The 24,911-nt window shown below is 45.8% G+C and overlaps 1 protein-coding gene across 1 annotated transcript; it reads right to left on the bottom strand.

The window, feature by feature from the left end:
- Positions 1–5,583: 5,583 nt before the first annotated feature.
- LOC147748273 (uncharacterized) lies at positions 5,584–23,030 on the bottom strand. The gene is made up of 5 exons (XM_086927705.1): positions 22,968–23,030; positions 14,863–14,888; positions 14,730–14,761; positions 9,682–10,227; positions 5,584–6,185 (listed from the first exon to the last, which is right to left on the bottom strand). The coding sequence occupies exons 1-5, from the start codon at positions 23,028–23,030 to the stop codon at positions 5,584–5,586; spliced, it is 1,269 nt and encodes a 422-aa protein (XP_086783831.1).
- Positions 23,031–24,911: the final 1,881 nt, after the last annotated feature.

Below are 24,911 nucleotides of genomic sequence, written 5' to 3'. Positions count from 1 at the left end.
ATGGCCAATTACACGGCCTTAGGCAAGAAAATCAAGGAAGAACTAACCCGCTGGGACAAAGGAATGCTCTCGCTGCTGGGCAGAATAGCTACGGTGAAAATGACCCTCCTACCGCAAGTCCTGTATCTCTTCCGGGCCCTCCCGCTTCAACCCCTCTAAGGGGTGGATTAGACAGACTCAGGCGGATATCGCATGCTTTTTATGGCAAGGCCGCAAACCCAGGCTCAAAAGAACCCTGTCCACGCTGTCACCTGAGTCCGGTGGACTCGGCATACCGGACCTGAACACCCTTAGTCTCTATGCGGACGATGTGATTTTAACACTTGATGATCCTGGAAAGTCGCTCCCTGCCTGCATCGCCGAGTTGGAAAGCTTCGCCACGGTGGCGGGCTTTAAAGTGAACTTGGAGAAGTCGGCGGCCCTTGATATCTCGTTATCTGCCACCACGAGAACCGAACTACAGAGGCTCTTCCCCATGAGCTGGTCCAGGGATCTAGTGCCCTATCTGGGCATCCTCCTGGCGCCCTCTATTCCTACCATGGTGACGGCCAATTACACGGCCTTAGGCAAGAAAATCAAGGAAGAACTAACCTGCTGGGACAAAAGGAATGCTCTCGCTGCTGGGCAGAATAGCTGCGGTGAAAATGACCCTCCTACCGCAAGTCCTGTATCTCTTCCGGGCCCTTCCGCTTCAACCCCCTAAGGGGTGGATTAGACAGACTCAGGCGGATATTGCACGCTTTGTATGGCAAGGCCGCAAACCCAGGCTCAAAAGAACCCTGTCCACGCTGTCACCTGAGTCCGGTGGACTCGGCATACCGGACCTGAACAAATATTTTCAAGGGGCGCAACTACGATATCTAGTGGAGTGGAGCAGGTGGGAATCTGACAAACATTGGTTATTTCAAGATCAGGCGGTGGCGGGTCGGACGCTGCAGGAGGTGCCCTTCTTGCGCAGACCCCACCGCCCCCCCAACCTTTAGGCGTCCTTCGTCACGCGGGTTCCACTACAGGTGTGGGATGCAGTGAACAGCAAACACGAACTCACCACCTTTCCATCTCCGTTCACACCGATAGTAGAGAACCCAGACTTCGGCTCCGGCAAGGAGCCGGGAGCCTTTGCGCTCTGGCGAGCGGCTCGGTGCTCTGCACTGTTTCACATGTATGGCCCGGAGGGCGCCATACCCTTCCAGGACCTTCGACGAGAATTCGACCTGCCTGAAACAGAGCGCATGAGATATATGCAGGTGCGTCACTGGGCACTCCAACCGCAGGTGCGCGACCTGGCAGACCGGAAACCCACGCCTTATGAGCGATGGCTGGTGACGCGTTCCTCAGACGCCAAGCTCATCTCAGATTTATATAAGCTCCTGCAGCCCCCTCCATCCCACATCCACAATCCCGGACGGGAGCGCTGGGAACGGGAACTTGGAAGACCGCTGAGCCACACTGACTGGGATCACATCTCCTACCGGGCACGACACTCCGCTTATCACACTGGGCTCACTGAAACGTTCACAAAACTCTCCACCTACTGGTATTATACTCCCGCAAGATTGCACGAAATGAATCATAACATTCCACAGACTTGTTGGCGAGACTGTGGACAGATTGGAACACTTACTCATGTCCTATGGGAATGCCCTTTATTGAGTCCCTATTGGGAAGAGGTGTTGGAGGAGATAGACCGATGCTTTGAAATTGAATTGCCACGCTTCCCTGCCTATGTTCTGCTAGGTCTGCCCAACGGCCTGATGTATCCCCTGAAATCTAAGAAAGGCAGACAGATAGCGATCGCACTGGGCTCGGCAATCCAGAACACACTCATTCACTGGCGTACTACCACGCTTCCCACTGCTGTTGGTTGGTTACACAGGTTGTGGCATGTCCTGGGAATGGAAAAGATGTCCCTTATGGCGGCAGGAGAGGTGGACACGTTTGAGGAGTTGTGGTTGCCATTCCATACATTATTACAATCAGAATTCAGGGAGATTACCTGTCCCAGATACCTCAGACTGCTACGACTGACATCCCCGGCAGCCCCGTCCACATGAAATATTCCGGAAGAAAGTAGGAGCGGAGGGAGTGGACATACCGCAAAGTTGGAGAAGTGAGGCGTCCTTAGCACAGTACGGAGGGTGGGGGGGTGGGGTTAGGTAATGGGAGGGGAGGGGGAGAGTTGGGTAAGAGGGAGTTGGTTTTTGGAATTGTCTCACCTGCATGTGCGCCTGACATACAGACCTGAGAACTGCTGGTCCTATCGCACTGTATTTGCAGGCCGCACCCCTATAGCGAACTATTTGCACTATCCCAATCGAGATAATTGTAGTTGTTGGTTTGTATTGTTTCTCCTTTTTCAATGATGCAATAAAATACTTTAAACCTAAAAACTCACTTTTCCTAAATATCTTACCAAAGCATGATGTGGTAGTGCATTGTCATTTACAGATAGCATATTTTCCATTGAAAAGACCACAAAACGTCCCCCCTAACATTTAGTTTTACTGATAATAGCATATAAACAATTTTTGGAAATTGGGTTTCAGCAAAAATAATTAAAAGTTGCACATCACCAAGTAAAGTGCTCTAATTTGTTTTGAACCTATTAAAATATTATGTTCACCACAGAATTACAAAAATGGGTCTTCATAACTATTGAAATATATTTGAAATGTTTGAACAGTTCACTTAGCTAGAACAGAGTTGTGTTAGAAAATAGCTTGACATCTTATAGCCTTTCATTGAACATGCTTTGCACAGTTCAATTGTCACATAGTTCACTTTACAAAATCCTCTAAATCAAGTCACAGAAAGAAAAATAAATGTAATACGATAAGCTGACTTTTGACCTCTGTCTCTGAAAGCCAGCAAATGTGACTAGGTAACAAGATTTAATGGAAATTGTATTGCTTTTTCACTTTGTGAGCAATAAAGATGCCTTTAAATATTGTTATGTTGTCACATTTGCTATGCTTTCAGAGACAGAGGTCAAAAGTCAGTTTGCCTTTCCTGAAGTTAGGGGATTTTCAACTCACCAGAAATGGCGAGTAGTCCCTAAAAATAGCTTGTCCTGAATAAATCTTCGACAATGTGAGTGGGTGAGTAGATTTTTTGAGCCCTGCCTAACTATAACGTACCTCTAACCTTTGTTTTTTTCAGTGAATTTTTAAGTTTTTCTCACTATAACCTTTTTGCTTACATATTGTTTCAAATTTGTTGTGAATTTTTTTATTTTTATGTACTATTTCAGTAGCATTTTTTCAAGAAAAATTTAATGTTTTTCTTGCAACGTTTTTTTTAAATAGTTGTATTGTTGATGGCCCATTTGTAAAAATATATATCATTTCATAGTTTTTTTAAATAAATATAAACTACTTTTTCTCTTCTTTGATTTTGTTTGTATATATTTTTTTAATTGAAAGATTTAAAAATACATTTCTAAACAGTTTTTTCAAATAAATAGTATTGGTATTTTTGATTATTGTAGCTCTATACTGGTGTAAGTGTGTGTGTGTGAGAGTCTTGCTATTCCCTGGAGGTCCTATTAGCCCACTTGGGCGTGATATTGGTGTTATCTATACCACATTCCTCGATGGTGCAACCCTTCTGCTAGGATAAAGTGTCACATTGATCATAGTAATTTGTTTTATTATGTGGTAAAACGCTCATAAAGGGTGTCTGTGACTCCTTCACCGCAGTGACTCGTCATGCACTTGCTGACAAACTGCTTGAAAATTGGTTTGCCTAGCTATGTCTAAATAATCTTTTCCCTCTTAGTTTCTATAATTTTTATTTCACCAAAGTAATTTTTGAACAACGTTAACAACAATGCTGTAACCGGCTGTATTATTGTTTTACTCGTACCGCTGTTAACACTGTAAGCGCTCGAGTTGTTCTCAATGTTGTTTCAGTGCTGGGTCACATGATCATTTAAAAAATGGTGCTTCACATTTCGCTACTACTCATGAGCAAGGAGCTACCGGCTCCGAAATGCGTAGAGTGGATTGGTTTTTGGAATAAATCTAGTTGATTAAGGAGATCATGTGGCCGTGTCGTATTGGGAGGGAGGGCGAGGGGTGGGAGAAAAGTAGACCAAAATTGTTTGTGTGTGTAAAAGGCCGCTTTATTAGGAAACAGGTGCACATTACAAATACCAACCTTGGCAACGCCTTACAAAACTAAACCTCACTAAATAAATAAATAACTGCAAACTCAGCCCCCCAAACCCCCCCCCACCCCTAAAACATTTGAGCCCTCCCCCTCCCAACAATACATCAATAAACATTATAACAGCATTATAACATTACGTCATCAATAAAACATTACGTCATCAATAAAACATTTCGTCATTGATCAAACATACGTCATCGTTAAAACTTTATTCGTCAAACCACAATTGCAATAACAACGGTCAGGTCCTCCATAACCATAAACCCTGCCTGACCCTGCACTCCTGCAGATACCCCCCTCACAAAACTGAACGGTCAAACCATGACCAACATACCCCAGCACTTGTCAAAGAAATACTCGAACGAATACTCAACCAACAATCTGCCTAAAACCGTACTGATACACAAAAACACCGCACAGCACCTGTTCCTAGCGACGAATACAAATACAAGAAAAACCCCTGCACACCGATAACCCACAAAACAGCCTTTTTTAAAAAGAAAAATGTAAGAAAAACCCAAAAATGGGGAAAAAACGAGGGAGCGAGGGGAAAAAGAACATTAATGAAAAAAGGGGAGGGAGGGTGGGACAAAAAAGCTAAAAGCCCTCCTAGCCACCAGGTCACCAAACCTAAAATGGTGGCGGGTAGGCGGGAATTGGGAAATTTATAGTTGGGCTGGCTGGTCCTACTAGACCAGCCCAAAAACTAGAACATTCTGGCAACTTCTGGAAAGAACCCCTCGCAGCCCTCCCAAACCGCCCGGGGGAGGGCACCTCCCGGCGGTCGGCTCCCTCCCCCAAGCCCCCCTTGGGAGGGAGGGCGAGGGGTGGGAGAAAAGTAGACCAAAATTGTTTGTGTGTGTAAAAGGCCGCTTTATTAGGAAACAGGTGCACATTACAAATACCAACCTTGGCAACGCCTTACAAAACTAAACCTCACTAAATAAATAAATAACTGCAAACTCAGCTCCCCAAACCCCCCACACCCCTAAAACATTTGAGCCCTCCCCCTCCCAACAATACATCAATAAACATTATAACAGCATTATAACATTACGTCATCAATAAAACATTATGTCATCAATAAAACATTTCGTCATTGATCAAACATACGTCATCGTTAAAACTTTATTCGTCAAACCACAATTGCAATAACAACGGTCAGGTCCTCCATAACCATAAACCCTGCCTGACCCTGCACTCCTGCAGATACCCCCCTCACAAAACTGAACGGTCAAACCATGACCAACATACCCCAGCACTTGTCAAAGAAATACTCGAACGAATACTCAACCAACAATCTGCCTAAAACCGTACTGATACACAAAAACACCGCCACCCAGAAAGGTAGGCGGGGGAGACACGCCTCCCTTTCTGCCCCCCAACCCGCGAAGCGAAAGAGAAACAAGAAAATCAACGCTGCATAGCCAATGCCCGCGCTAACACCTCACGAAGCTCCAACAAGTAAAGATCCATGCCCACACGGGACAAATGAACCCCATCATCCCTAAAAAACTCAACGGACTCAAACCTAATGTCCCTGTGTGAAATCCTGCTGAAACCAAGGCTCCTACAGCAACGAGACACCTCTGAATTCACTTTCTTCCTAGCCCGATCGACAGCCCTGGGGTTCACAGCTCCTCTCCATATCCTGCGCGGTATCAACTCCGTCCAAAAAACATGACACCCAGCCCAAAGGTCCTTAATGAGGCCTAAATCCCGTTTCATAGCTCGCAGCAAAACCACACCTTTCGTAGCACAGAGATCGTTTTCTCCCAAATGAATAACTAAAATATCCGGGCATAAACCGCCCACCATGTTGTTGTTCAAACAAGGGATTAACTCTCTCCAGAGCATCCCACCTTTACCCTTCCAAATAACGTTAAACATTCGATCATTGAAACCAAGTAGTTCTCCAAAGTAACTCCGTGCTCCCTGGACTCTGGCCCACTTCACAAAGGAATGCCCCACTATCCAGACCGTTACCACCGAGGAGCGAGGCCCAGCAACGGATCCTGAAAAAGAAAAAAGAATTAGAAATCATGTGAAGGAGGACGACGCATGCGCCTCCTCTGCAGAGCTCCTCACATAACGCTGGAAACAATTGGAAGACCAGCGCCCCAATCGCATAATATCCCTCTCAGTCCAACCTCTGTTAAAGGCCTCAGTGGCTGCACCTATTCGGAAAGAGTGAGTCCCATAGAGATTGCCATCGAGACCTATGTGCTGTAGAGCTTTGCGCAAAACCATTCGTAACTGATAAGTTGTTACAGGGGTGCCATTGATATGTTGGAAAACAAGAACTTCATCCCCACCCCACATAATGAACGCCAGCGCCGCGCCAGCAGTAAAGGGCAAGTAAGCTTCGGAGTACGTGCCTGTACCACACACCTTTCCCCTTACCCGTCTGGTCAGTTTTGGAGCTGGCCAACCAAACATGTACTTCCTCATCATAACAAAAAACGTCCTTCCAAAACAATCCACACTTATATGTCGACCCTAACAACTCCGATACCCTGAAAGCTCCAAAAAACATGAACGCCATCAGCATTGAGAAAACACATGCCTCAAAATCATCTGAACAAACCAAAGGCAAAACTGTGATTAGCCTAGCAAGAACTTGCCAAGATAGGGGGGCCCTGGATCTACCAACGTGCCCTTGCTCCCTGGCCCAACCCTCAAGCATCCTTCTACCAATTTCCCCCGCCGACGGAGTATAGCCCCACAACAACTTCCCCATGAAAGCAATCCCCGCCAGTTTCCCAGCAATGGTTACTTTGGTTAAACCCTTATCCATGAGGTCCAGTATAAAATTGACCACATCGTCCGACCGACGCGACAGATCCTCCCTTCTTACAGCACCAGATTCCAGGAATTCCTTCCAGGCAAGGGAATACGCAGAACGCGTAGACACAGACAAAGAACCTACCACCAATTGTACGACCCGACCTCGCCGACGTGCCACAGATGACTCGGCATCGGAGTCGGGGATCTGTCTGCGTCCCTCGCCAGTCCACGGAATCTCCCCCACTGTGAACGAGACAGAGCATCCGCAATGTCATTGTCCACGCCAGGAATGTGTAAGGCACGAAAATGAATATCGTGTTTCAAACAACCCAGAACGAAAACTCTCATAAGTTTTAACACTTGTTCGTCCCTGGCAGACTGTCGGTTCACTATCTCCACAACAGCCATGTTATCTACACGAAACAGCACTTTCTTGTGTGCCAATTCCTCCCCCCACAGGGTCAAGGCGACCAATAAAGGGAACAGTTCCAGAAAAGTGATGCTGCGACCACCATTCAACCATTCATCAGGCCAACGTTCCGCACACCATTTGCCATTCCAAAAGAGCCCAAAACCATCACTGCCGGCAGCATCCGAAAACATTTGTACATCCCACTGAAAGTCAACATCTCTGACCAAGGGGACACCATTGAAGGAATTCAGGAAAAACTTCCACATTCTCAAATCCTCCTTAACACCGGCAGACAGACGAACACGATGGTGGGGCAATTGATGACCTGCCAAAGCCCTGCCCAGTCTTCTACAAAAAGTCCTGCCCGCTCTCACCACTCTGCAGGCAAAATTCAAATGGCCCAAAAGCACTTGAATCTCTTTCACCAACACTTTTCTTTTTGCCAACATTACATCCAGTAGTTCAACCATGTTGACCCTTTTGTCCTCGGGCAGGCGAGCAGACATAACCACAGAATCTATTTCAATACCCAAAAAGGAGAGGACAGTGGCAGGGCCCATTGTTTTCTCGGGAGCCAAAGGAACTCCCAGATCCTCCATGAGCCCTTGGAATGTGTCCAGAGCCTTCTGGCACTCCGCGGAGCCCGGGGATCCGACAAAGAAAAAGTCATCGAGGTAGTGCGTTACCAGTGAATGACCGGACTGATGGGAAAAATACCATTGCAGAAAAGTACTAAAACACTCAAACAAGGCACATGATATGGAGCAGCCCATCGGCATAGCCTTGTCCACGTACCATTTACCTGCGAATTGTATACCTAAAAGGCACCAATCGTCCGGGTGGACAGGCAACAGCCGGAAAGCAGACTTGATGTCACACTTAGCCAACTCAGCGGCTGCGCCCGCGGTCACAACAAGTGACATGGCCACGTCAACCGAAGAGTAAGAGACAGACACTGCCTCTGGGTCAATGAAATCATTAACAGACGACCCTTCAGGCCATGACAAGTGTTGAATCAGTCTAAACTGTCCTGGCTCTTTCTTCGGGACAACTCCAACCGGTGAAACAATCAAGTTAAGGATCGGCCAATCATGAAACGGGCCAGCCATCCTTCCTTCCTGTACCTCTTTATTAAGTTTGTCTTGTACCACTGTGGCATGTTCAGAAGCTGATTTTAAATTGGCAGACCACCTCCGTTCCCGAGAGCCCAGGTAACCTAGCCGGAAACCAAACTGAAAACCTTCCAAAAGTGTAAATTTTGCTGACTCATCTTCGTAACCATGTAAAGCAATGCGCAGCCTTTCTAACTTAACTGGTGTACGAGCCCTTGGACCCAGCACCCTTAGCACCTCTGTATCCCCTTCCCCCTGAAAACTGTGAGGTCGTACTTGAAGTTCCTGAACCCGGTTGCTTCCCTTGTGGGCTCCCCGATGGCTGGTTGTCCCAACATTTGGACAACGGGTGTTTCCTACCACAACCTGAGCATTCATGTTTAAATTTACAATACTCTCTGGTGCAGGAGCCCCTGTTAAATTCCCAACAGAACCCAGACCCCGATTGCATGGCTGCAGTGGCCCCCACCCCTCCCCGGGTGAGCTTCCCCTGAAAGGGCCGGTAAACTAACGGCAAACCACTGGCCGTGAAAATGGTTTTCCCCCCTGACGCTGACCCCATAGTATGTTGCCACAAGTCCATATCCAGCTCCCCCCACTTGGCCTCGGGATCCCAAGCCATCCTGGCCCTAAATTCCTCATCATATTGAGACCAAGCAAAACCACCCCCGGTGATCTGCGCCTTGCGAATGACGTCCATGTATTTAAAAAGGGACACGCTGCGCTCAGGGAACTTTTGGCAATATACACTGGCATAAATCAAAAATGCAGCTGTCCAGTTTTCAATATTCAAAGGCACTCTAGGGCGTTTAGCCAGCTCAAACTCCTCCTCCTTAGACCCCTCTTTAGACCAGACTTCCCGGTGCAGTAGCTTAAGGAGTTCCACATACTCACCATTCCAAATGCGTTCCTTGGTACTTAACATTAAATGAGCACCTAACGGTTTCGTAACCCCCATGTAAGGCAATTTTTTGATTTTTAACTCCTTACTGGCCACTGGCTCTTTAACGTTGCTGGAAGCACCAGCCATAACACCACTTTCAACTTTATTCGTAACTTCTACCACATCATCTGTGCCAACTGCAGTGTCTTTTACGTATCGTCCTTTGACCAAACGGCCATCACCAATAACCACTTCGGTTTCACCACCTGTACCCACAGACACCATCATAGGTTTGGCCTGTGTGGCTGATTGCTCACCTGGCAACAGAGAGACCACTCTCGATGGCTCCGCCCGTGGCGCCGAGGTCAATGCATCCGGTCTGCGAGGCGCCCTACTCGATGGGCCGTGCTCTCTTCTCCCTTGCACTTGACTCTGGACCACTGGAGCCTGTAAAACACTACGAGAAGCATGAGAGGGCACCCCCCCTTCCGGATCCCGCAGTTCACCTTCTTCAGGACTCTCTTCATCGTAGTCCAACACCACTGAATCGACACTGGTATGCAACAAATCACCACGGGTCTTACCCAACCCGGTATCAACAACCGTACATTTAAATGATTTTGAAACTCCAGGAGGGGGAGCAGACTGTACGCGCCTGTACCTCCCTGCGCGTTGACTCTGCAGCTCCATAGCCGCCGGCAAGGCCTGCCACCTATACCTGCTACTCGTTGGGGCCAGCGGGGTCACGCCAGACCCTCGTGTGCTGGCCGCGGCGGGATCCCTCGGTGGAACAGAGAGGGCCGCGCTAGGCACTCTCCTCACTTCCCCTTGGCGAAATGGGACTGGTCTGCGCCCTGCCAAGTCTGGAACTCCGCGCCTAACCTCATCCTGCAAAGAAAAATTTGGACTGGTGTGCTAGGATTCCTACCTTCCACAAACCAACCAGACACATTCGCCCTCCAATTTGAACCAACATCCAAACTCCGACCCCGCTCCAAAGAACGACCTCGTACATCTGACCTCCGCGGCACCTCCCGAACCAGAGATCCACCTACCACCTCCTCGTCCCCACTGTGATCCAAATTATCAGGCGCCAACGCCGTAGAAGAAGATTGACGATAGGCCCTCGATAGCGATTCTTGGCCTGAAACCTCCTTCTGGAAATTACGCTGCACAAGCCCCGCCGCGCCAAAATGCTCCCACCCAGGGGAACCACACATAAAATAAGGACCCCCAGAAGCCCCAGACAAGCGAGGAGCTGTACTCCTGGGCCCTTGTGCTGGCCCGCCGCTCACCAGGCCGAAGCCCTTATCCGGACCCTTATCCGGACCCTGGAAGGCTACACCCCCCGCACTCAATACACCGGGAGCATGGAACCTTCCCGAACCCATAACTGAAGCGCCAAAGGCCGCAGAACCCAAACCAAAAACTGGCTGACGAACCTGCAAACCAGCCTGAAAAGTCCCACCGCTCGCCATAGGAACATCCCCACCTTCCGCCCGAAAACCATCATCATGGCCCAGAGAAACACCACCACCAAAACTCCCCGAGCGCGGACCTTCAAAACCCGTATTTGCGCCACAAAAAGAGCCTCCTTCGCCCATTTGGGCCCATTCACCCTCGCCTCTAGAGCCACCTCCCACAGATATAACTTCACCCGTCGACGAGCCCGGCGTCGAAAACAATAACGGGCTCCCCACATTGCCCCCAACGTCACCCACACCCGCATCAGCATCCCGGCCAACAACCTCCTGACCGCCCCTTGGCAGGAAACCAGAAGACAAACTAGCCTGAGGCCTGACCACATCAACATCACAACCCTCCCTTAATTGAACATCGCAAGAAAGCCGTCTTGAAGGGGTTAACAAAATCCGCTGCGCAGCCTCAGGTACAAACTGAGATTCGTCAACAACCAACATGGCGTCATGGGCAACATGCTCAACTTGTTCCCGCTCTGTACCTTGCAACACAAATTGAACCGATCCCCTACGCCCACCGCGCACAGAGGCCCCGTCCGCAGACTGCCCCCGCCGCTCGACCAGTGGGTCCGAAGCAGAGCGTTTTTTGCTTCCGCCCCGACCACCCCTACCACTCCTCTCCGACACCTGCACCTGACTCACCAGAACCGGAGGTCCCCCCGCCCCAGACAGAACTCCCAACTGAGGAGCCGGAGCTAGGGAAGACTCACCACCACCTGCACTCAAAACCCCTTGGGTTTCCGGCACCCCCGCCGTACCGGGCTCCCCCCGAACCATCCTATGGGAGGCCGGCTTCCTGGACCGGGAACGGCCCCTCTCGTTTACCTGACTCGGGCGTCTCTTCTTCGGCGACGAACATGCCATCACCGCGGCCACCACACCAGCTGAAGCCTGGCGTTGGGGCCTAGCCTGCCCACCTCCTGCGAGCAAATCCAAACGGCCGGCATCCGCCAGCAGACGCATCGCCTCGATGACTCGTGCATCTTCCATTATATCTTAAGCTTTAAGCAATAAGCACAAACACTAAAGACTGAAAAAGAGTCTCACAGACACACAAGACACTCTCTCACAAAAAAGCTAAAAGCCCTCCTAGCCACCAGGTCACCAAACCTAAAATGGTGGCGGGTAGGCGGGAATTGGGAAATTTATAGTTGGGCTGGCTGGTCCTACTAGACCAGCCCAAAAACTAGAACATTCTGGCAACTTCTGGAAAGAACCCCTCGCAGCCCTCCCAAACCGCCCGGGGGAGGGGACCTCCCGGCGGTCGGCTCCCTCTCCCAAGCCCCCCTTGTGTCAAGGAGTGGGAGTATGCTTTACTTTGTAGATTTATAGGGGTTCGCGACCACGGCACGGCCCGCCGCTACAAAGTGGCTCGGGTTTACACGCAGACTTTGTGTTTGGATTTGTGAAACGTAACCCGTGCCCATCCCGCACACCTGATTGATGCAGCACCGACCAGTGGGTCCCCGCCTTGCAAGCTTTCTGGCATTTCGATTGCTGGAACTGTTTTTGTGGGTAAATGTGCTTGCATGATTTCGCCGATCACGGCACTGGTGTTATTATTATCTTTAACGGAAGGGCAAGTGGATTCAGAGGACTCACGTAACAAGTCTGTCCTCTGCCATCCGTCAAGCATGAGCGCGTGTATACAGAGCAACACTGTTTCCTATTTGAATAAACCATGTCAAGAAATGCCAAGAGATGTGAGGCGGCCAGTAAAATGTTTGACATATGGACATTTACGGACACAGATGGGCAGGCGGAAACACCAGGTGCATCTGACAGTATCACTTCTAAAGAAGTACTTTGGAACACCTTATGGAAATTACTAAAACTTGATCAGAATAAAAGGTGGGAGGCTACACCCTCCAGAAATATATAGAGGCTGGACGTGTGCCAAGAGGACTCAGAATATTCATTACACCGGCTTTCCTGAACCCAGACCCCAAGCTCGTTGATGAATGGGCAACGAACAATCACCGATGCTCTACGGTGATGCTTGAACTCCTGGTTAAATACCCTGAAAAGGATTGCAACAGAATTACTACAGAAATTGAGGAAATAACCTCCAAACTGAAAGCAGCTTGCGCCATTGAAGAGTATCAGAATGATATGACCAAGATGGAACAAAAACTGGACAAAATTTAAAGTGAAATCAAAGAGAAAAAGCAAAGGAATTTATGCGTGATCTAGTCGGCTTTGAAAAAGGGAAATGTTTTACATTTGCAAAAAGATATGACCATCTACGCACAACTACCCCGACAACTAAATCACAATTTAGCCCAAGGAATACCAGTGATGCTGTACAAGGAAAAGACGCTGCAATGCAGGAGGATGCTATCACTGACAATGAGGGCAATGAAGAAGACGCTACCATGGTGCTTAACATTTTGCTACTGCTCGTGAGCAAGGAGCTACCGGCTCCAAAACACGTAGAGTGGATTGGTTTTTGGAATAAATCACACTGATTAAGGAGATCATGTGGCCGTGTCATATTGTGTCAAGGAGACGGAGTACGCTTTCCTTTGTAGATTTATAGGGGTTCGCGACCCCGGCACAGCCTGCCGCTACAAAGTGGCTCAGGTTTACATGCAGACTTTGTGTTTGGATCTATCTCTCTCTCTATCTATCTATCTATCTATCTATCTATCTATCTATCTATCGATCTATCTATCTATCTATCTTTCTATATATATATACTACTTGAGCATTCTTTGCCTCCTAGCGAGAGTTGCGTCATCGGATAGACTCCTCGAGTCGAGTCTCCAATATTGCATACAAAGATGACGACGCCATGTGCAATTTACCAATCTTTATTAGCTGCCGCTACCAAACGCGTTTCAACTGACTTGCAGTCTTGTTCACTGGTGTGACCAAGACTTCGTTATTGTTGTGCTGCAGCTTCATCAATAAATCAAGTGGTTATACCTACCTGTGTGGGCTTCTGCTGTTTGGGGCAACTCTTTGATTGGATATATCTATATATATTCACTGAAAAAACCATAGGTTTCACACATGTTATAGTTAGGAATTAGCATATAAAAAACCTTGCAAATTCCCTGAAAAAACCATAGGTTTCACACATGTTATAGCTAGCTGGACATTTCACTCATACAAAACCATTGAAATTTCCCCGTTATAGTTAGTTCAGCGAACTATAACTCGCGTGCCCGCAAGGCACTTCTGATATCGTCACATATTACATCACTCATGACATAATCAGTGACATCCCTCATGACATCACTGTGTCAGGATCCCTAACACTTTAGATGTAAGTTCTGCAAATGTCCGTGACCGGAAAGACACTTGTGTTATTACAGGGTTGAAGACTGGGCATCAGTGGTCAAGTTGGTGGCATTTGTGCAACTGCAAGATGGCCGCTGAGGTGTTAAGGTCAGTGGTCTAGTCTTTTTACAGATCCAGAGTGAGGCTGATGTGACGCGCGCACACCTGAGGTATTGCGCACTTCACTGAAGCTTTTCACCGTAGAGGTTGTGTCCCAGAGCGCCCGTAGTATTTTCAAAAGGTTACGAGCCCACAGAGAGTAATTTAGTGTTTTGGAGCAACTACAGAGTAGAGTAGTGATATTTCAAATCGTCTTGAAAGTGACAACGTTTCCAGAGTTCGTAGTCGAAGTTGTGTGAGCGAGAGAGAACTACGACAAGCCAACGGAGTTTCGCTCCTCCTCTGAGGAAGAGACTGGTGTAGTTTCTTCATTCAACGCAACGAACCAGACTGAGAGCTAAGTGCGTTATTTCTGTTAGAGTTAATTTAGATAAAACTTTAACTCAGTGTAAAAAATCGTTTGAGCAGACAAGAGACTCTGAATTTCCTTAGTTAATTTTCTATTAACAATTCGTCAAGCTGACAAGTGGCAGAGAACTTACCTATTAAACTGTTATTTTCGATGTCTGTCAACCTGTAAAAGAAAAAGGCAATTAATGGCAAATAAACCAGTTCAAGGCAGCGTGAGAGCTACAGAATTAAATAGAGGAAAAAACGAAAGTGGAGAACACTTACCAGAGACTTTTCCGTGAAGTTACATGCTATGGAGAGACAGAGAAGAAACACAGCATTAGAATACAGAGATTAATAGAATCCATAATTGAAGGACATTAATAAACTAAATACAGATAACTTAAGGAAGCCCTTCTTAAGAAAACCTGGTAGGTTACAGAATTTAAAAGGAAACATTAATAAGAAATACAAGGAGAAGAAACTAGAGATTAATTCCATTCTAAAATGTTTTGCAGATGTAATACCCCAACTTCATATTAAATCAGAAAAACAGCATCAGGCATAAGAAGAGAGACAAGGTGCTAAGGACTGTGGGTAGGTAATTACTCTTAGGAAAATTAAATAGAAATTAGAGTAGAGTAGAGAAGGGAAACATATCATTGTTGTGTGCTTAGTTTCCTAGGTGTCTTCGATAGGCTGAGTGCAAGCTGAATAAGAATACCTGACGGAAATCAGAAGGTTCTGGACCTGTCTCTTCTTGTTCTTTATTATTTTATCCACTTTTCCCCCTTCCCCCTCGCTGATCAGTTAGCGCCAAGATTCTTTCTGGCCCTGAATGATTGGTAGTGGGAGTCGGGAAGTTAGCAACTTCTGTTCCTGTGCAAGAACTACAGACAGAGGTGGAATACAAGGTGAGCTCTGACAGAGTGAAGTGCCCACGTCTTTATTCTTGCACCTGAACAGAAAATGGTCGAGGGAATACATTTGCAGACCTTAGGGTCGGTCTTAGAGGCAATTCAGAAGGAACTGGTAACAGTAAAAGAAGAGAATCAAAGTTTGAGGCAGGAGGTCATGAATTCAGGAAAAGAAACTGCAGAATTAGCGCAGAGAATGAGACAACCGTACCCAGTTGGAAGGGAGGGTCCGACAACATCCGGGGGAGATCCAAATAAGTTAACTACGCAGGTTATACATTCCCTGTCACCAGTTATACCTTTGGCAGCACCTGAGAGATTTAGTGGGGACCCACAAAAAGCACAGATATTTATCACACAATGCTCACTCCACTTTATGTGTCGCCCTTCTATCTTCCCTGATGCGCAATCTAAAGTAGCCTTTATTCTGTCGTATTTAAGCGGAGATGCGGCGGCATGGTCGATGCCGATAGTTTCGCGAGATGATCCATTGTTGCAGAATTTTGATGAGTTCAAAAAAGAATTTCTGAGAATTTTTGATCGAAGACGAATCTCCCAGGCAGTGGATAACGAGTTGTTGGAACTCAAGCAGGGAAATAGAGAGTTAGTGGCTTATCTGGCTCAGTTCAACAAACTGATAATGGAAACCGATTGGCCAGAAAGCAAAAGAACTGCGATTTTTTATCGATGTCTGCACGACGAGCTGAAAGACGGTTTAGCTCAGATACCGAATCGACCCACTGAGATATCTGCTCTTATAGATCTGGTCTTAGAATTGGATTTCCGGCAAGGAGAGCGGAGAGGAGAAAAGAAGCGAGAGTACAGAGGTACAGTCCCACGATTTGATAGAGCCAAAACTGAAGTTTGGAAAGGCGCAGACACCCCCTCTGTAGCAGAACCGATGCAAATTGTAACGATTCGGGGTCCACTTACAAGGAAGAAAAAGAAAAGCGGCGAGTCAGTAATTTATGTATGTACTGTTGTTCCAGTGGACACTTTGTAAGAAACTGTCCGAAGAAGCCAAATGGTCCATTTAAGCCGAAGGAAAACTCGCAGCACCACCTGTAGAAGGAGTTGTGCAGGTGGATGCGAATCAAGAATCAACTCCACAAGAACATCGATTGGCAAACACCTTGCAGTCATCCTCACCGCATTTGATTCTATCTATGACTATAAGATTTCGTCAAGAAACTATGAATGGTGTAGCGGTTATGGTGGACTCAGGGGCAACTGGCAATTTTTGTGACCTGAAATTCGCAGCAAGAATTGGTTTGCAAGCAATCGCCAAGGTTAAGAGTAAATCAGTTAGAGCCATTGACGGAACAAATTTATCTTCAGGACCAATAGTAAGTCACACGGAACTGGTAGAGTTGATTCTTGAGGATGGGCATAGAGAAGCAATACATTTTAATTTAATCGATGCCCCCCAGTTTCAACTCATCTTGGGACTTCCATGGCTTACGGAGCATAATCCTTCAATTAATTGGAGTGACAGAACGATCAAGATGATTTCAGCATATTGTAGAGAGAATTGTTTTGGAGGTGTCCAAGTAACGAACAAACAGAAACCGGCTCACGCCTTATTTTCGGCAGAAGTCTCAGTGTGTGTAATCAATACACAATCAATACCGCCGGAATATCAGGATTTCGAGGATGTGTTCAATGAGCATGAAGCTGAGCAATTGCCGCCCCATCGAGTCTATCACTGCTAATAGACCTGGAACCAGGGGCGAATTTGCCATGCAGTCGAGTGTATGCCTTGACAGAACAAGAACACCATCATTTGAGAGAATACCTTGACAAGTATTTAGCCAATGGGTTTATTCGTCCTTCCCAATCTCCAGTGTCTTCGCCCCTATTTTCCGTGCCCAAGAAGGAGCAGGGTGAGTTAACGACGTGTATCGACTATCGAGCCATAAACAGAATAACAAAGAAGAATAGATATCCTCTTCCTCTCATCTCTGTCCTATTGGATCAAATCAAGGGAGCACAGATATTTACCAAGTTGGATTTAAGAGGTGCTTATCACCTTATTCGAGTTCGAGAGGGTGATGAGTGGAAGACGGCCTTCAGGACTCGTTTTGGGCTGTTTGAATACCAAGTGATGCCCTACGGGTTGTGCAACGCTCCTGCAGCGTTTCAACACTTTATCAATGAGATGGTTAGTGAATTAATTGATCAATGCTCAATTGTGTACATTGATTACATTTTAATTTACTCAGTTGACACACAAGAGCATCAGACACAGTTAGAGAAGTTCTTCAGAAGCTTCGAGAGAACAAATTATTTGTTAAATTGGAGAAATGTGCCTTTAGTGTCACGAAGATGAAATTTTTGGGCTTCGTGATTTCGCCAACAGGAATCCATATGATAGACAGACGATTCAGGCAGTTCTTGTATGGAAGTCACCGACCAGTGTCAAAGAAGTTCAAGCGTTCATTGGATTTGCAAACTTCTATAGAAGATTTATTGGAGAATTCTCTCGACGAATACTACCTCTGACGCGCCTATTGAAAAAGGGAGCACGATTCGAATGTTCTAAAGAAGCAGAGCAAGCCTTCAAGGAATTGAAGTGTGAATTCACTTCCGCCGATCATCCTTCATGCTGACCCAATAGAGCCTTTTTATGTCGAAACGGATGCTTCGGATTTCGCAGATGGAGGAGTACTTTCTCAAAGGAACAAGAAAACCGGCCAATTACATCCAGTGGCCTATCGATCTAGGAAATTGACGCCAGCTGAAATCAACTATACAATTACGGAAAAAGAGTTGCTGGCGATAAAAGATGCCTTCAAGGAGTGGAGACATTACCTCATGGGAGCTCATCATTTGGTAACAGTTTACACAGACCATCGCAATTTAAAGTTTCTGAAATATGCCAGAACTCTAACACCGTGACAACTCAGTTGGTCGCTATATTTTGCTGATTACCATTTTGTAATAACTTATCAGCCAGGGACTCAAAACGGAAAGGCGGACGCCTTGTCGAGAATGGGAACAGGAGAAGAGAAACATTCAACCAGTACTCAAGCGATCATACCGGATTCTAAAATTATCTGTGCTACTGACATTTTGGAATTCAAAGAGCAAATAGTCCAAGTCTTAACCCCAGATGAAATGCAGGACTGGGCTCAGCAAGGAGATGGAAGAGCAATCCTTAATGATTTACCTTACAAAGAAGGTGCCTTATACTTGCCTACTCTAGCTTTACAGAAACAAGCCTTGCGGGAATGTCATGATCACCGGTTAGCTGGACACAAGGGAGAACTCAAGACTGCAGATCTAACTAAGAGAAGATATTGGTGGCCGCAAATGAATAAGGATATTGAACAATATGTGAAAACCTGTGAGATATGCGCTCAGGGGAAATCAGAACGGCACGCTCCTCAGGGTCTATTGCAACCTTTGCCCACTCCTCCCTATCCTTGGCACACAATCACTTTAGACCTGATAACAGATTTGCCATCTTGTCATGGGGTAAACACTATTCTAGTGGTGGTAGATGCATACACGAAGATGACACATTTCTTGGGTTTAAAAGGAATCCCAACAGCGAAACAGTTGGCAAGTCATTTTAGTACACAGATAGTAAGGTTGCATGGAATCCCTAAAATAATAATATCAGATCGAGAAACTCAATTTGTCATTTCTGGAGAGCCTTTATGCAAGGGTTAGGAATAGAAACAGGCTATTCCACCAGTTTCCATCCGGAAACAGATGGGCAAACGGAAAGAGTGAATCAAGAGTTGGAACAATATCTACGATTATTCTCCTTGAAACAGGATGGTGAATGACCGGACTATTTATGAACAGCAGAATTTGCTCACAATAATGCTAAGAACGTGTCCACCGGTTATTCTCCATTCTACTTAAATTACGGGAGGCATCCAAATTCCACAGTACAAGATGTTGAGCTTTCAGTTCCAGCAGTTAAGGATTTGGTGACTCATTTAAGTTCAGTACATGAGTTGGCATCGAAAAACTTAGAACAGGCTAAGGAAAAGTATAAGATGTATGCTGACAAAAAGAGAAAGGCCCCTCCCCCATTAGTGGTAGGAGATGAAGGTTGGTTGGATACTAAGAATCTGAGATTAAAGGGAAACCGAAAGTTTCAACCACGATTCATTAGTCCTTATCCTATTGTTGAGCAGGTTAATCCAGTGACTTATAAATTGACATTACCATCAAAACTCAAGATTCATCCGGTGTTTCACCTCTCTCTATTGAAGAAATCAGCCCCAAATCTGAGAAAGGGACCAGTTCCACCACCAATTCAGTTAGATATGGGGACGGAGTTGGAAGTCAAGGAAATTTTAGATTCATAGCTTCTTAGAGGGAAATTGTACTATCTTGTTGATTGGAAAGGCTATGGATCAGAGGAGCGATCTTGGGAGTCAGATTCAGATGTTTATGCTCCCAGATTGGTAAGGCTTTTTCATCAACGCTATCCTACTAAACCAAGAGTGGGAGGACCATCTTTGGTGGGGGGTACTGTCAGGATCCCTAACACTTTAGATGTAAGTTCTGCAAATGTCCGTGACCGGAAAGACACTTGTGTTATTACAGGGTTGAAGACTGGGCATCAGTGGTCAAGTTGGTGGCATTTGCGCAACTGCAAGATGGCCGCTGACGTGTTAAGGTCAGTGGTCTAGTCTTTTTACAGATCCAGAGTGAGGCTGATGTGACGCGCGCACACCTGAGGTATTGCGCACTTCACTGAAGCTTTTCACCGTAGAGGTTGTGTCCCAGAGCGCCCGTAGTATTTTCAAAAGGTTACGAGTCCACAGAGAGTAATTTAGTGTTTCGGAGCAACTACAGAGTAGAGTAGTGATATTTCAAATCGTCTTGAAAGTGACAACATTTCCAGAGTTCGTAGTCGAAGTTGTGTGAGCGAGAGAACTACGACAAGCCAACGGAGTTTCGCTCCTCCTCTGAGGAAGAGACTGGTGTAGTTTCTTCATTCAACGCAACAAACCAGACTGAGAACTAAGTGACAGAAAGAATTTTATTTCTGTTAGAGTTAATTTAGATAAAACTTTAACTCAGTGTAAATAATCGTTTGAGCAGACAAGAGACTGTAAATTTCCTTAGTTAATTTTCTATTAACAATTCGTCAAGCTGACAAGTGGCAGAGAACTTACCTATTAAACTGTTATTTTCGATGTCTGTCAACCTGTAAAAAAAAAAGGCAATTAATGGCAAATAAACCAGTTCAAGGCAGCGTGAGAGCTACAGAATTAAATAGAGGAAAAAACGAAAGTGGAGAACACTTACCAGAGACTTTTCTGTGAAGTTATATGCTATGGAGAGACAGAGAAGAAACGCAGCGTTAGAATGCAGAGATTATTAGAATCCATAATTGAAGGACATTAATAAACTAAATACAGATAACTTAAGGAAGCCCTTCTTAAGAAAACCTGGTAGGTTGCAGAATTTAAAAGGAAACATTAATAAGAAATACAGGGAGAAGAAACTAGAGATTAATTCCATTCTAAAATGTTTTGCAGATGTAATACCCCAACTTCATATTAAATCAGAAAAACAGCATCAGGCATAAGAAGAGAGGCAAGGTGCTAAGGACTGTGGGTAGGTAATTACTCTTAGGAAAATTAAATAGAAATTAGAGTAGAGTAGAGAAGGGAAACATATAATTGTTGTGTGCTTAGTTTCCTAGGTGTCTTCGATAGGCTGAGTGCAAGCTGAAGAAGAATACCTGGCGGAAATCAGAAGGTTCTGGACATGTCTCTTCTTGTTCTTTATTATTTTATCCACTTTTCCCCCTTCCCCCTCGCTGATCAGTTAGCGCCAAGATTCTTTCTGGCCCTGAATGATTGGTAGTTGGAGTCGGGAAATTAGCAACTTCTATTCCTGTGCAAGAACTACAGACAGAGCTGGAATACAAGGTGAGCTCTGACACACTGATGACATCTCAAATGATATCACTGATGACATCACTGATGACATCATCCAGTAAATGTGTGCCTTAACACCTTAGCTGCTTCGCAAATATCCCTCCCCAGTGCTGCGCTGTCCATTGGAACTAGTGCTGAATGGACGTCCAATGGTCGTGCGCAGCACTGGGGAGGTAGCGCTCGTGACGACCGTTGGCCGTCAGCAGCGCTTAAGAGGTTAATGAAAAATAAATATTTTTTAGGTCGAGCTATTTATAGCTCTGAACTATTGTAAGGGTAATAACACTATTGAACAAGCGGATTTCTCCCAATGCATGTGATCCATTGAAGCGTGACGCTTCGCCAGCGCGCACTTGGCCTCACTCACACCCCATATGCTCCTTCCCTCCCACTCGCTCCCCCGCCCCCGCCACCCCCATCCGGCACACAGCCTCGCACACCACCAGGCTCTTGAAGCGCGATGCTTCGCCAGTGCGCGCTTGGCCTCACTCACACCCCTAATGATCACTCCCCTGCTCCCCCACCCCCCCACCCCCATCCGACTTGTTTATGTAATAAGATACATGGCACTGTTCGCGGAAGTTAAGTAAACATTCGCCAAGACCATGCTTCTTTACAGCTCTGAATTGGCCGCTTCTGCCGAGTGAAAGGCTACTTCAAATTCCTTGACCATTTAATCCTTGCTCTTAAGCCGAGACTGCTAGTGTGCGAATCAATGGACCTTTGCATCAGACAAAGAAAGGCACACAGAGAAGAGCGCCGCCTACTTCTTTTATACCAGCCTTTGAACTTTTACCATTGGAGCTGTGGCAATTTGCATGTTCAATTAAGAAGAATGTCTTTTCCTCCTTTTGCCCTTCCAAGCCCCTTTCCATTTGTTTCACAAAGTTTTTCTCATTCGCTTCCTCGACACACTCGTAATCTCCAAATTTTTATTTTCCCTCCTCTGTGCATTATTTCTGCTCTGTTTCATTCATCACTTCCCCTCGTGTGAACGGTCATTGGCCTCGTTATTTTTTCCTGTGTTTGTTTATTTTTCTTTAGAAGATTAACGTCACTGGCCCCTTTATCTCTGAGACCATTTCCTGTTACCTCTCTACTCCGGCATTCACATTCTCTTAAATAATCCTGTTCTGGTCTCTTTTGCTCTATTTTTTTCCGGGGATCTCTTGGGGGAGTGACAACAACTCCTCTTGAAACATGTTTGCAGCTGTGTGTTAATTACTTTGTTCGCTTACTGATGAGAATTCTCTTCCGACGTTGAATCACACGTTTTGCCATTTAAAGCAGAAAGTATCAGTTTTTAACAAGCATTGGCATAGTTTTCTGTTAATCCTCTCCACGCATTGCTCTGCCTCTCTGCAGCCCCCCACCCTCTAGTGTCCCTCTCACTTCCTGTTCTGTGCACCTCTCACCTGGTGTTTCCCACTCCCTCTGTGTCTCTCACCCAGCACGCACACACAGTTTCTCTCTCACATCTCTCTCTCACTCCACCCCTCTCACGCTCTCTTCATTGGCATCTCCCCATACCGCTTTCCTTCATGCTGCAGCTTTTTATTACCTTCCGCTTCTCTCTCATGTTATGTATGTCCCTCTCACAGCTCATGTCTGCGTCTCTGTGCATCCTGGCCTCTGTCCGCCTCTCTGTCTCTCCACCCGCACCCTTCTCGCCCTCAGTGTGGCTGAAGCTGTCACGCTGTACCCCGGTCTCTCTCTCCACCTCTCTCTAGCGTCTTCTCTGTCTGTCAGGCTCAGTTATTGTCTCTTTCCACAGCCCGTTTACCCCTGTCTCCCTTCCTGCAGCCCTGACCGACTTGACAGTGTTCTCTGTTTTTTTATTTTTGCAGAGTTTTATGTAGGGCAAACTTGACCCAAATCGGGTATCAGAGCGCTTTACATAGCACCAGTTACGTTACATGAGGACACACATTCATTTTTGTTCGTCACAGGGAGATTAAGTGATTTGCCCAGAATCACAGGATGATTAGCGACATTCGTCCTTTGCATTCTCTTTTAACACAGTGTCCCTAATTTCACGCCACATAATTACACTGCACTCAGTGCAACATACAATCCAAATACCACTCAGTGCCACATAATTACACGCCACATAATTACACGCTACTGAATACAACATACACTCCAGACAATACCACTCAGTGCCACATAATTATATGCTACATAATTACACTGCGCTCAATGCAGCATACACTCCAAATAGCACTCAGTGCCACATAATTACACGCCACATAATTAAACTGCACTCAATGCAACATACTCTACAAATACCACTCAGTGCCACATATTTACACGCCACATAATTACACTGCACTGAATGCAACATACACTCCAAATACCACTCAGTGCCACATTATTACATGCCACATAATTACACTGCACTCAATGCAACATACCCTCCAAGTACCACTCAGTGCCACATAATTACACACCACATAATTACACTGCGCTCAATGCATTATACACTCCAAATACCACTCAGTGCCACATAATTACCCGCAACATAGTTACACTCTACTCAATACAACATACACTCCAAATACCACTCAGTGACACATAGTTACATGCCTCATAAATACACTGCACTCAATGCAACATACACTCCAAATACCACTCAGTGCCACATAATTACACAACACATAATTACACTGCACTCAATGCAACATACACTCCAAATACCACTCAGTGCCACATAATTACATGCCACATAATTACACTCTACTGAATTCAACACACACTCCGCACAATACCACTCAGTGCCACATAAGTATATGCTACATAATTACATTGCACTCAATGCAACATACACTCCAAATACCACTCAGTGCCACATAATTACACACCACACAATTACACTCTATTGAATACAACATACAATCCACACAGTACCACTCAGTGCCACATAATTATATGCCACATAATTACACACCACACAATTACACTCTATTGAATACAACATACAATCCACACAGTACCACTCAGTGCCACATAATTATATGCTACATAATTACACTGCGCTCAACACAACATACACTCAAAATACCACTCTGTGCCACATAATTGCACACCACATAATTACACCCTACTGAATGCAACACACACTCCACACAATACCACTCAGTGCCACATAATTATATGCTACATAATTACACTGCGCTCAACGCAACATACACTGCAAATACCACTCAGTGCCACATAATTATAATTACACACCACACAATTACACTCTACTGAATACAACATACACTCCTCATAATACCCCTCAATGCCACATAATTATATGCTACATAATTACACTGCGCTCAATGCAACATACACTGCAAATACCACTCAGTGCCACATAATTACACGCCACATAATTAAACTGCACTCAATGCAACATACTCTACAAATACCACCCAGTGCCACATATTTACACGACACATAATTACTCGATCTATCTATCGCACTCACTCTATCTATTTATTGCCCTCACTCTATCGCCCTC

Source organism: Lissotriton vulgaris, chromosome 1_1 (assembly GCF_964263255.1).
Source record: "Lissotriton vulgaris chromosome 1_1, aLisVul1.2, whole genome shotgun sequence".
NCBI classification, from domain to species: domain Eukaryota; kingdom Metazoa; phylum Chordata; class Amphibia; order Caudata; family Salamandridae; genus Lissotriton; species Lissotriton vulgaris.
The sequence above is the reverse complement of the archived record's forward strand: the minus strand, read 5'-3'. Positions and strand labels throughout refer to the sequence as shown.

What these genes read in the sequence shown, in the direction of transcription:
- LOC147748273 (XM_086927705.1), bottom strand. Translation starts at nt 23,030, where the DNA reads ATGCACAGAGACGCAGACATGAGCTGTGAGAGGGACATACATAACATG. An exon ending in ACTTCACGGAAAAGTCTCTG is followed by an intron (nt 14,762 to 14,862) that starts GTAAGTGTTCTC and finishes TTTCTTTTACAG; the next exon opens with GTTGACAGACATCGAAAATA. An exon ending in CGAAAATAACAGTTTAATAG is followed by an intron (nt 10,228 to 14,729) that starts GTAAGTTCTCTG and finishes GCGGAGTTCCAG; the next exon opens with ACTTGGCAGGGCGCAGACCA.